General features: G+C 42.7%; 1 protein-coding gene across 4 annotated transcripts in view; it reads left to right on the top strand.

Annotated features, from left to right (window-relative positions):
* The window catches only part of ARHGAP9 (Rho GTPase activating protein 9), a 160,527-nt gene that overhangs the window by 75,872 nt on the left and 71,798 nt on the right, over window positions 1-12,857 (top strand). For 3 of the 4 annotated variants that reach the window (XM_088465895.1, XM_088465892.1, XM_088465893.1), the window contains 2 exons: window positions 1,371-1,598; window positions 5,257-5,331. In XM_088465895.1, the coding sequence (XP_088322021.1) occupies window positions 1,371-1,598; window positions 5,257-5,331 (303 nt within the window). The remainder of the gene's footprint in view (window positions 1-1,370; window positions 1,599-5,256; window positions 5,332-12,857) is intronic. The other variant, XM_088465894.1, reaches the window with a different exon arrangement.

The following is a 12,857-nucleotide window of genomic DNA, read 5'->3' as shown; positions in this document are numbered from 1 at the left end:
ATTAAGGATCTCCTAGATGGACCATAGTGGGACCATAGTATATATCAGCTACAGTATATCTGCTGAGGTCCCTCCGTCTCCAACAGCAGAAGCAGCCCTCATAGGTTTCTATGGGAGCTGATAGGCTGTCGGATTTACCAAAGCTTGGTCCTGGCAGCCTATGGGCTACATGACGCAAAAAATACAGAGAGAGGACCTGGCAATGGCCGACGCACATACGCAGTCTACAGACCATGCATGCGTAGTAATGCTGCGGGGTCCTAATATAGACGTGAAATAATTGCATTAGCGATCATTTCACTCCTTACACATCGCAGGGACGGGCTCCTGCGTATGTATATGACTACTTCTTGGCGAATCTTCATTTCTTATTGCCCAATTATGCCCCATAGTATGACTTTGTCATTGATTTTCCTGTCATCTGCATTTGTTACTAGCAAAAGTTAATATTTGTATACATTCTTAATATTTTGTATAGGGCAGTCGTCTGCTGTGGCACTGGTCAAAGCAGCAGGGGTTACTAAAGGTAATCACGTCACCCAAAAAAGTGGTGAGAATTTGTTGTGCCACTGAGTAATAATCCATTGTAAGGACATAAGTTATGACGAATGGGGATCAGTCCTGGCTTGTGTGTTACTGTCCTTTCTACAACACCATTAGCACAAGCTGAGTGCATGTTATATAAAAGCCATCAGCCTGTGGCCTGATGCAGGAAATCCCAATGGACTTCAGCTATAGCATATTTCACAACAGCTGACAACAACATTGATCATGTTCAATGCTACTTTTTAACTTGTGACATTTAATTCCAGCTCTGGGTAAATACGAATGCACAAACACTGCTTTATATTGAGTTGTTTTCTTATATTTCCTCTGGACCTTGCGTGTCAGCCTCACTGCTAATGAAGCTGGGTTTGTAAGCAATTTATTTGTGTTATTTGATTTTCTTTTACAGTAAGCTTAGAAAAGTATTTTTCTGTCTAACCTTAGTTTGATAATATGTACATAGCAAATCTCTTTAGTATCATGGTCAGACAATCTGAGGAAGTGCAAAATATAAATAATTAATACAAGTGAATATGAAACTACTGACTGTCCAAAGGGAATGTAAACCAGCTCGGTTCTCTGCATTATTTTGTAGTGGAAACTTCTAGAAATAACCTGCACTTTGTTTCATCTCGATCCGTCAAGTTAAAGCTAAGCAATAACAAAAACAAAGTTTATTGATATCATCAACACAAGAGATAGGTGTGGCACCATGCGTGCAGCCAGTAAGGGGTGGGAGCAGTGGGGGCTCACGTTCACTTGAATAGGATAGGCTACATAGCAGTCATATTTAACAGTAATTGTGTATTTTTTGCTCTATTAAGATGAGTTTGGCGAACACAATGCAGGAGACTCCAGTTTACTGTAATCTGGAGGAGATGAAGAAGAGGAAGGGCGCTCCTCCTAGTCCTACATGTCCTCCTGTCCACGTTCTGAAAAACTGGGAATGCCATGTGGACCCCACAACAGGCAGGAACTTCTTCATTAATATAGAAACCAAGGAGAAAACATGGAAGCCTCCAAGGAATTCTAAGGACAGGACCTCGGGCTGTGTGAGTTAACTTGTTGTTACTTTCTTGCAACACTTTTAAAGGGGGCAACTAAATCAGCAGGCTATTTGGGTACGAATTATTCTTCTTATTATTCTTATTATTATTATTATTATCCTTTTTATATGAAGCACTGACATATTAGACACTGTTTTACAGTGAGGGGATCATGACATTAGTAAATTAGATAGATGGACTTGAAGCTAGAGATGGCCTGTCCAAATTATCTTATGGTCTAAAGGGGGAAGTCAATTCCCAGCACGAGAATGTAGCTCTCGGGATGAGTACCAGAGCTATTCAATTGCCTGCATCGCATCCTGCATTTAAGTCTGGCGATGCAGTTTACCGTGACTAATGCCCGGGCTAAACTGCATTTTCTGAGTGCTGGGCATGATGCTGTTACCGCACGCGATGCTGCGCCAAGGCACTAGTTAAGTCGGATTTGTGCTCACACCTCATGGGGGTACGAGCAGAAATTTTCTAATCCCGGTTTTACAGCGCAAACAATTGAATAGCTCCGGGCACTCATTCCGGTAGCTACATCGTCGCGCTGGGAATTGAATTGCCCCCATCGAGGTATGGGTAACAATTGATATACTGTGTAAGGTAGCAGAATAACAATTGTATCTGGGTGTGGGGAAAGTGTGTGGGTCTACTCTAACGCAGAAGCATTACCAGACTCCAGTATTAAAGCCACCAGCAGAGACTGGCATTTCTGTACAACTTCTAGTGGTATGTCACAACTGGAATGAGGAGAGAGATAGTGGAAGGTGGAGGCAGAAGAAGCCTTTGTAGAAATCTAAGATGTTCATCTGCTGGCAACCATGACTGTCCTTCACTATTAATTTCATCTGAACCTTCGTCCTCTTCTGGTGGACACCTGTCTTTGGTATGATGATACTCCCCAGTACTAGTCTTTTTCTTCCAAGTGCCTTCACAAATGTTCAATGGTTTCATATTTGTGAACAGATGATTATGAGGGAGGTAGGACACAGAGCTGATCTACAGCGCAGCCATCTCTGACTACCGTACGCTCTTAGGACTAGGGGCGGGAGGGTCGTGAGTTAGTTAGACAGAACCTCTGAGTTTTCCTGGGCTGATTATGTGTAAAAGAGATAAATATTTTTGTTCTCCCTTTTGCTGGAAACTACTAGCCTTGCTTTGAGTGGCCCATGCACTCATTAAATTGATTACAGATGTTTACCAGTTTAAACTGTCTGGTTCGAGGACTATTCTATGCCACAAATCCTATTTTTATAACATTATATTTATACACATTTTTACTTTGGATGTGTCTATTATTAGTATTTTGTGCCTCTAGAACACAGGTTCTCAAACTCGGTCCTCAGGACCCCAAACAGTGCATGTTTTCCCGGTCTCCTCACAGAACCACAAGTGAAATAATTAGTTCCACTTGTGAATCTTTAAAAATGTGTCAGTGAGTAATTACTACACCTGTGCAGCTGCCGGGTGTCCTGGGAAATGTATCAGTGAGTAAGGAATAAACCTGTGCACCTGCTGGGTGACCTGGAAAACGTGACCTGCGTGGGGTCCTGAAGACCAAGTTTGAGAACCACTGCTCTAGAAGAAAAGGTTGATTTATCCAACTATTTTGGCTGTATGTGTGTGGACAGAGAGGACATATTTAAGTTTCACACTTGCAGCCATATGACTCAGAAATGTCCCCCTCTGTCAAAATGACAAAGTAGGTACAATCAGCAGTTACCAATTGTGAATGTGAGCAGAACACATCCAATTAGTGTAATTCAAAGTAATAAATTACTACTGTGTGTCTAACTACTGAGTTCAACTACTGTTCAGTACTCAAATTAGTTGACAAAATTAAATGGTGTTTAATCAAATTGAGGCTTAACAGCAGATGACTCCTCTGGATGATACTTGTTTACTAATAAAACTGCATAGTTTTCCATTTGTGGCCACTTGAGGCCTGACACAGATTTGGTCGAAAATTGGGCTTAACGGCATTGCGTGCACGGAATTATTGGGTGTATTTGCCTGTATGAGGACTTGTGCCCTTTTGAGCAACATTCCCTAACTGACCTTTAGCTACATGAGATCTCCCCATTACAGCCCAGTTATACCTTTTCAAATGTTATTGTAAATGCGCTAGAAACGCATATGACTCTGCATTACACATGCTTGCTGGTCAAGGGCATGCGCAGTGCAAAAACCATGCAAGATACGCTCTGCAAACTGGTGTACATTCAAGTCTGCATTAGCTCTCTGAGTTATTTATTTAGTTAAGGGTAATACTAATAACAATGGACCCGATTCTGATTCGGAAGCAAAAGCCATCTCAGCTGCGATCTCTTACGAATCGCAATTACGAAAATATGCTAATGATTCACTCCCCATCCAGTGCTTAGACACGCCCACTGAAAGCATCTCACATCCGTGAAATATTGGAAATATCGAACACAGATCAGGTGGCCATCAACCTTCGGAGTAAGTCTAAGCTGTCGTAGACATAACGGGTCTCCGGATATGCTAGTTATGGATGCCCAGAAAACTGTGTTTAAACGTTCCCGACACGTCTGCATTTACCTCCCCTAACTGCTGACTACCTGTCACTCACCTTGTGAGTGAATCCTCTGTGTGAGCATGATCGCAAATTAATTCGCTACGAGTGCGCAGTACGTCTACATACATACGCAATGGCTAACAATTCGCTCAACCTGCAAAAATATAAATTTGCGTCCGGATCGGTTACAGGACCATGTTCTGTAAGACCTCAAAAGAAATTATGGCAGCACTAAATTACAACTTTCAACCTTCCCATTGTGTACTAACATGCGAGAAGCCCACTTTCAGTGTCCGTGGACAGTGCAAATGTGCTGGTGTACTCAAGCACTCCACCAACGGGGCATCATGACGACCACCATTGACACTTACAACGCCCTATAGCTGGTGTCATGTCTCTCCTGTGGCTGCGTCTCTGCTTTTGAGAACGCAGCCATGTTCGCTGACATGTGGTGACACTCCCATAACACGCCCATGAGATGGCCTTTGTTGTGTTCACTATAAGCCGCCTCTCAGTCACCTCTCAGCAAAGCCCATGGATTTCCACCGCCAGCTGAAATGGGAGTGATCGTGTATGCAACAGCGGTCTCTACGTACACTCAGTGGTTCGAATGCGCCGTGGCGGTTTCAAGGACTTTTCATGAATGCACAGTAGCAAATAATCGTTCAACTACGCAAACATCAACACTGCGCCCAACTCTGAATATCCCTCAGTGTCAGGAACAGAGCCGAAGCTAGACTTTTTGGTGCCCTGTGCCATGAAAGAGCATTGGCGCCCCCCTCATTTTTCAAAGGGACATAATGCACCCAAAAAAGGCCCATGGCTTCATGGTAAAGGGCCAGGGAAGAGATCGGAGAGGCCAGGAGATTCTGGGGATGAAATAAGAGAAAGCTACAAGCAGGAATGATAATAAACAGAAATTTCACAGGCCCAAACAGCGCACCCTGACCTGTGGTGCCCTGTGCGATGGCACCGGCCGCACTACCCTAGCTACGGCCCTGGTCAGGAAAACCGATAGCTTTGAATTGAGAATCCTACTTGCTGATAAAATGTGACGTTTGTGAAATATTTACATTATGTGACTTGCATTTGTAATTATACGAGTATACTCTATTTAAGCAGGCCGTAACTCCGCCAGCAGAATTGGAATCATCCGAGGAAAATGAGGACCCAGGATCCGCATTACATCAAGAGGTAATGACTGATAATGGACACTATGTATTCAGGCTATTGTGGCTTTTTGTAAACATATGTAATTAAATCATCCTGTCATTGTGCTTACAATGTGGCATACTTGTTCAGCTTGTAATTCTATCTACTTCCTTCCCCTTATTATTGTTTCTCTCTCCAAGTCATGCTGTCCTCATTCTGTACTGAACGCAAATGTTTATTGTTGGAAAGACAAAAAGCACCAAAGAAATATTGAGTAGAGAATGAGACCGATGCCGGTTGGCTCCATACTCATGGGCATATTTATGCCAGTTGCTTTGTCACTGTGCCATATACAGTAGAGAGACCATCTGTGGGGTCAACCATCAGGGTCAGTGAATCCATTTTTGTTGTTGTTCCACCAATTGGGTCAATTTAAGTAAATCAACCAAATTAGGGGGGAATTCAATTCAGTGCGATGTTGAATAGCGACGGGAGGGAGCTCCCGCAGCTATTCAATTCACCGCGCTGTTTGGGCGGGCTAAGGATTTCTTCTCGCACCCCCTGGGGATGCGAGGAGAAATCCAACCAAAGTGCCGGTCGCGCAGCTGTTTTTATGCATAGCGCGGCGCTAACAGCCACGGGCCCGGCACTTTGGTCAGAGAATGCCGGTTACCGCGCCTTAACAAGGGTTAAGGCGCGATAACCGGCATTCTCCGACCACACAGCGCACTGAATTGAATAGCTTCGAGAGCTCGATCCCCGGCCAGCTGATGCTGTAATCTGAGATGCCGGTTTGCAGCATAGCTGACCGGGGTCACAGTGCAGTGCAGGAGCCCGAACACCAGCTGACCGGAGTCCCAGAGGACCTCACCGGAGCACCGAACTCCGGTCCCTGGAATCAGTTAAGTGTTTGTTTTTTTAACAATTTTTTTGTTTCCAGTGATCAGCTTGTAGTCTAATTACATTGCACAGCTGATCACAGGGGCCGCCTCTGCTCTGCCTGTCAGAGCGGAGCAGGAGTCGGGGGACCGGGGAGTGTCCTGATAACGCCATCTGAAGATGGCATTATTATCAAAGGGCTTTCCCACTTATTTTTTTTACAATTTATTCTTAGTAGATCTCAGGAAAATCACATTTCCCATTACAAGTATTGGAAATGCGATCTGCATACTAAAATATGCAAATTAAAGGGCATAGAGTAGTTTTTCATGAAAACTACTCTAATTACCCGTTAATAAATTTATGTGATTCTAAAATAATGTAAAAAGAGTGTAAAAATAATATTGATAAATAGGCCCCTAAGTCACTGATTTCTTGTTCGCTCATTTATTCATGTTCTATGTAAGGCGCTGCAGAACCCTTGTGGCGCCATATAAAGGATAATAATAATAATATAATCCCTACTACATGCTATCTAAAATTCATCCAATCCACATCCGAAACCATTGCATACCTTTGAATTGTTAAATCCCATTCACCCTCCTTTCTTCCAGAATGTTCATCTTTTGACTCTAAAATATAGATCTGTATGGAGAAACTGAATCCATAGCTCCAAAAGTACCATTGTCATACCCCTTGTGCAAGCAGAAACATATTGGGGATCCCTTTTTTTCCAGTCTGTTGTCATTTTTTATTTTTTTTGCTCTTGCAGTATAGTGCAAAATCAGCAATTGTATTGTTGTTGTATGTGATACTGACCATTTGGTGACATGTGATTATAAAAGGTACAGGCCTTATTTGGAGTTGAATATGATGGTGTATAGAGATATATTTTCTATGGGCTAGCATATTAGCTATATGAGAATAGGAGAAGATATATGGGTTTACACAGGGAACTATTCAGAGTTGGACCTAAACGCAACTTGTGACTTCTTTTGGCCGCAACTTGCACATTTTTATGAGTATACATGTCTCTTTACACTTTGTGTCTTATTTCAGTCATAAAAGTGGCTTACAACTGTGTATGACTAGGGGACTAGGAATTGGGCTGTAATGAGTTGCAGACGTGGGCAGTTCAGGTGCAGATTCGGACATGTTGGGTGAATAAAATATTCGCTAAACTTAATTAGGGATGGACATCAGAAGCCAGGCATCGAATAGTTGGCAGGCTGCCAATATCAAATCATGTGATGCGATGGATACACTTCTGGGTGTCTGCAGCTGAAAAAGAACAGCCAACCATAGGATGGGCATCGGAAAGCTGCATCCGATAGCTGGCACCCATCGAATTGCTGCAAATCGATGGAAAAAGTACTTCCGTTAGATTGGGAACATTGATGGTTGCTAATCATCGGCTTCCAATGTCCATCTCTAAGCAAAAGTATTTGCCAGGGGGCTGACTAATGAATGCTAAAAAACTGGTGTAAATTGCACACTAATGATGATACCTGAAGCAGCCTTCATCTGATTAGACGATAACGTTTTAAGCACACCCATTTATGCAAATACAATAAAACTGCTGTAACTGTTTAAAAAGTACAAATTCAAAGCACTGAACACTCGTATTCCACAAATAAAGTATGCAGCATACTCTTGGGGAAGGAGCGAACATTTACATATGTAGTGATACCATTATTAAAAGATTTTCCACATAAGTGCAATAAACTTAATCAAATGGTAAAGAAGAGCCTTCAGGAGTTTACTATCTAAGTGAAGACTTAAGAGTTTGCTATATACATTCTCTTGAAATATCCAAAAGGTATGAAAGGTAATGCCAATTGCTTTGCACCACATACTATACAATATTTTTTTTACAGTCATACCATTTAATGCATGTAATGTAAAAGATATGCAATTTTCTATCAACAAAACAAAACAAGTTTCTGACTCAAATGAGATCTACTGCTGATATGAGGCCACTTGTACTGTAATACAATAGAACTTTGGTTTTGTATTCGTTTGACCATAGAAGTGAATCTCTAGTGAGATAGAATCAATATAATCTTCTGATTATCCAGGAAGTGATAAATCGTCTCATGGTTGTGCTCTGGTGGGACATAGACAATGATTCTTCCCCTGTAATTGCAGATAACTTGTGCCCACGCCTGTTCTCATAACTGACAAGTTTCCTTTCATTACTTTTCTATACATACATGTATGTAGATATTATTAGTGTGAATGTTTCTTCATTGTCAATAATACTCATTGTTTAGAAGATATGTTCTGTGTAACTGATCTTCTGCATAATTTTGTATTTACTAACCACATTATAACATAAGCAGCTAAACTGTCAGATGGATGGATAAGAACAGTAACCCTATATTCTAGAAATTATAATTATATTACCCAATGCAGCAACTCTGGATGAATGTTATGTAATAGAAAATGTAATAGAATATGCCGTTAATTTAACTCATGCATTGGAAATTGCAAAATCAGAGAACCTCATCTGTGATGTACACTTGGCTGTCCATCCAGTAACATAGTCTCCGCTGTTGGTTTGGCTTTACAAATTAAAAATACACCCAGGTCTTCTAGGAAGTGAAAAAATATCACTTCAGAACCACCCCTGTCATTCAATAAAATGCTTTGGTTATTTCCAAAGATACTATGGGGCCTATTCATTATGTTAATTATGGGGGTCCGAATGGAGCAATTCAGCATTGCTCCGGCGTGGTGGCAGCTGACGTGAAATCAGCTTCCCCCGCGAGCGGCTTCACTGCTCCTTTCGGAGCAGTGAATCTTTTCACTGCTCCTGTCGGAGCAGAAACGGCGGTGCGCATGCGCGACCTACAGGTCACGCATGCACACAAGAGCCCCGATGTCCGGCTCCCTCCGAAAGGATCCCTTCTCGCAACCCGGACCTTCTTCCCATAGGGAAGAGCGGGTAGCGATCCACAAGCGGGGGTATTCGCCATCTGAAGATGGCGAATGCTCCCGCAATCAAGCTCCGAAAATATAATATTTTCGGAGCTTGATGAATTCTGTCCCCATACTAGTGTATGGGGACAGCGGGCCATTCCGCAAATGGAAGGTAAGTAGGAGATATCTGTGATATATCCTGCTTTACCTTCTTAATGAATGGCCCAAATACTTAATTTTCACAATTGTAGGTGAAACTTTGCTTTTTCACCTGCTTTTGTGAAAATTAAGTGATGATGAATAGGCCCATAAGGGGCCTATGGAGCTCATTCAGAGTCAGTCGTGAGCGCTGAGTGCTCACAACCGATTCGATGTTGCCCCACAGCGAATGCGCACGACGGAGCCGGCTCCGTCGTGCGCATGCGCGAGACCCGGCTAATGACTGGCGCTCCGCCATTAGGGGTCTCGTAGCAGACGGGGCGAGCTGTTGATGTTGAGTGACACCTCGCCCCGTTTGCAGGGTGGGCCGGGGGCGTGCCCGGCCAAACTGTGGCGTTCCTGTCGGAACGCTTGCGTTTGGGGGCGGCCCCACTGACATCATTGCTGATGTCAGTGGGGAACTTCCTGCTCGAACAGCTCCCTGGGGCTTACGAGTGCCCAGACCCTACCCTAGGGTCTGGTCATAAGCCCCGATAGTCGCGATGGTCTTGACCATCGCAACCATCACCCATGTCGGTCGTTCGAGCTGTGGGTGTTAACCCACAGCTTAACGATCGCCAAGGAGGCGGCTGTTCAGGATGCAAGTGGCCGCCCTGATTCAGAGCGACCGCTTGCATCTAACGACCGCCTCTGAATGAGGCCCTATGTATCAAGCTGTCTGTTACATAAAATTATGCAGAAACTGCAGTTTCTGCATAATTTTAATGTATTATTCCGATGTACTAATAGCACAATGCAGGAGATTTTACAGAAATCTCCGGCAGAGTGCTAATTATCACTTCAGATCGCAGTCCCCATTACTATCAATGGGGACTATGATCTGACCCCTATGTACTAATTTCCAAAAAAGCGAAGCTTTTTGGAGTTTAGCCCTCGTAGTATACACCATCTTCAGGTGGTATAAACAACTGTAAGCCTATGGAAGCTCCAGGGTCGGCCCCAGAAGCTGGCACTGTGCGCATACACAGTTTCAGCTAAGCCCCAGAGAAGTCCTACAGTTCTGTGAAAGACTTCTCCAATTTGCTGGGGTTTCCGCAACCGTTGTCCCTGCAGTTCCCCTTTGTACATAGCGGGGATATTTTCATTAAAAAAGGAAAATATCCCCTGCAAGTTGGATACATAATAATCACGGCAGTACCGCGATTATTAGTACATAGACCCGTTAAACTTCATAATACATTTTTATTTCATGTCACTTTTGTTTAACGTTTTTGTTAAATATTGTTTTATTGAAGCATTGCATAAAAAAAATAAAATAATAATACATATTACATTTTAAATTACTGTACATGTAGAGGTTTATAATAAACAAATAACAAATTCATGTACAATATGACATAAAATCTAAATAAAAGATAATATTTATAGACATTGAATGAGTCTGCATTCACAACTGTTGTATTTTTATAATCAGCAAATTATTACAATAAAAGCTCTATTAATTCATAAGAAATTACAATTCAACTCGTTTGCCTGGGGACCCGGAGAGATGAAGCCATCCGACCCCACATCATATTAGGGCGATCGGAGGATCCTGTACTGCTAAACTCGTAAGGTACCATGTAGTGTTTTTTAGGCTAAAGTGTAATTGTTTTCTAGTTGAGAGTGGAAGGGTATCAATGTACGGCTCCCATATTATAAAGAAACGTTCCACTCTTTTTTCTTTTTGTAAAAGTGTTTCCACCCAATCCATTTTAAATATAAAGTGAAACTTAAGGTGCCCATACACAGTGCGATAAAGCAGCCGATCCGACGGATTGGTTCGATTTGGCTGGTCTATCATACCGTGTATAGGCATGACATCGGACAGAGCGCGCACCCGTGGGGTCGTACATCGCACCCCCAGATCTTACTGCAGGTTCAGTCAATCAGGGAATGCAGTTTGTGATACCATGTAGTGCTATGCGGGTGGGGGTGAGGGAGCCGGCATATCGGGCGGCTGTCCACACTATCACACCGTGTGTGGGGACCGCCCGATGTCGGACGACAGATCCCCCATTGCGTCGCACGGTGCATATTGCACCGTGTATGGCCAGCTTTATTCAAAAATAAAGGCAACTGAGGGTGCGAGCTATACAGCCAGCCTTGCAGTATTGTTTTTCAACCTGCTGCACTCAGCTAGTAAAATTTTCTTGTTGAACATTTTTATTAAAGTATGGAAATAGCTGTGTATCCCTCTGTGCAGCAAGCAATGTCCCTTAAACTATGCCCTACCCACTCCTTTATCTCATTTCAATTATCACCCTGCACAAGATTAAATCTAATGTTTGCACTGTTCTGCAAAAATAGTGCCCCTACTCTAAGCTTTGGACTGTGCCATCTTCTGCTTTCCCGCTAATTTCTACCAGCAACATCTGGACCATCGCACTTTGCTGTCAGTCTCGGAGCATCTGTGTAAATCAAGTCTCACGGCAGGACCAAAGCTAATTTCACAGTGTGCCTTGTCCACTTTATGCTTCATAATTGTTCTCTTCATTGATGGCAGGGCCCAAAAAATATACAGTACATAGAACCTGTCTTGTATGCCTTTAAACTCTCAGGAATAATTCCCTCTCATACCTCTTTCATGACTGCACCTTTTCACTGTTCTGTTTCTATATATGGTACTTGTATGATTAGTTGTAGTAACTGTCCGGTGTCGCAGACTTTAGTAAATAAATGCTGATGTTGAAGACTCGTAAAGTGCTCCTAAATGCAAGCTCTGTGTACAGTTGCAGCCACTTAGTGGTCTATTTAGCCTCGTGAACCTTACCATTGTTTTCATGCTGGGATAGTGAATGGTAGAACCTGTTTTTTCCGCTGCTGTTTGCAGCAAGATATTAGACTAGGCAGGGTCTATATAATATGTTGGTAGCAGGGGTTGTATAATGTGTTGGTCCTTTGTGTTATGTAAAATGTTGGTTACTAGGAGAATGGATGGGGGCACATAGTAGTTGCAAAGCCAATTTTGACTTTGTACCAGAGCACAGGGCCTGTAACATTACTGTAAATGGGTGTGTCTTTGTGCAGGTGAAAAACCTTTTGCCCAGGCAGCAAAATAGTTAGATAAATTCTACGGCAATTGTGGGATGGCGTCATGCCCAAGAGTCATATCTGCTGTGACACCAGGCAATTGGAAGGTTGCCGTTGTATGGCTGCATAGTGCCAGCTCTGTCACAGCTTTTATATATTTAGAATACTTCTTCCTCATTCTAACTTTGAGCAGTTCTTGCCCTTCCCTTTCTGTTCAGAGCTGAGCCACTAATACAGCTCCAAGTTCTGCACTTCCTCATTACACTGAAAACATGGAGCAAGTTGTGCATAGATTAGGATCAGAAGAGGATCCCGGAGATGAAGAATACTTACAAGTATTTTTTGATATGGGCTACGGATTTGTAAGTTATCTTACAGCTAATCTGATCTTTTTCTTGCTTACCTGTACTGTGCTACTGTATGTACATCTGCATTTAATATCATTTATATCCTGACTATTTGCTTTTAAGGAATGAATACATTTTGTAAGTGACATATGGTTTACTTAAATCATTTAAAATGAGGTGGGCTTGTAG

This window comes from Taudactylus pleione, unplaced genomic scaffold (assembly GCF_031769625.1).
Source record: "Taudactylus pleione unplaced genomic scaffold, aTauple2 ptg000065l, whole genome shotgun sequence".
Lineage (NCBI taxonomy): Eukaryota > Metazoa > Chordata > Amphibia > Anura > Myobatrachidae > Taudactylus > Taudactylus pleione.
The sequence above is the reverse complement of the archived record's forward strand: the minus strand, read 5'-3'. Positions and strand labels throughout refer to the sequence as shown.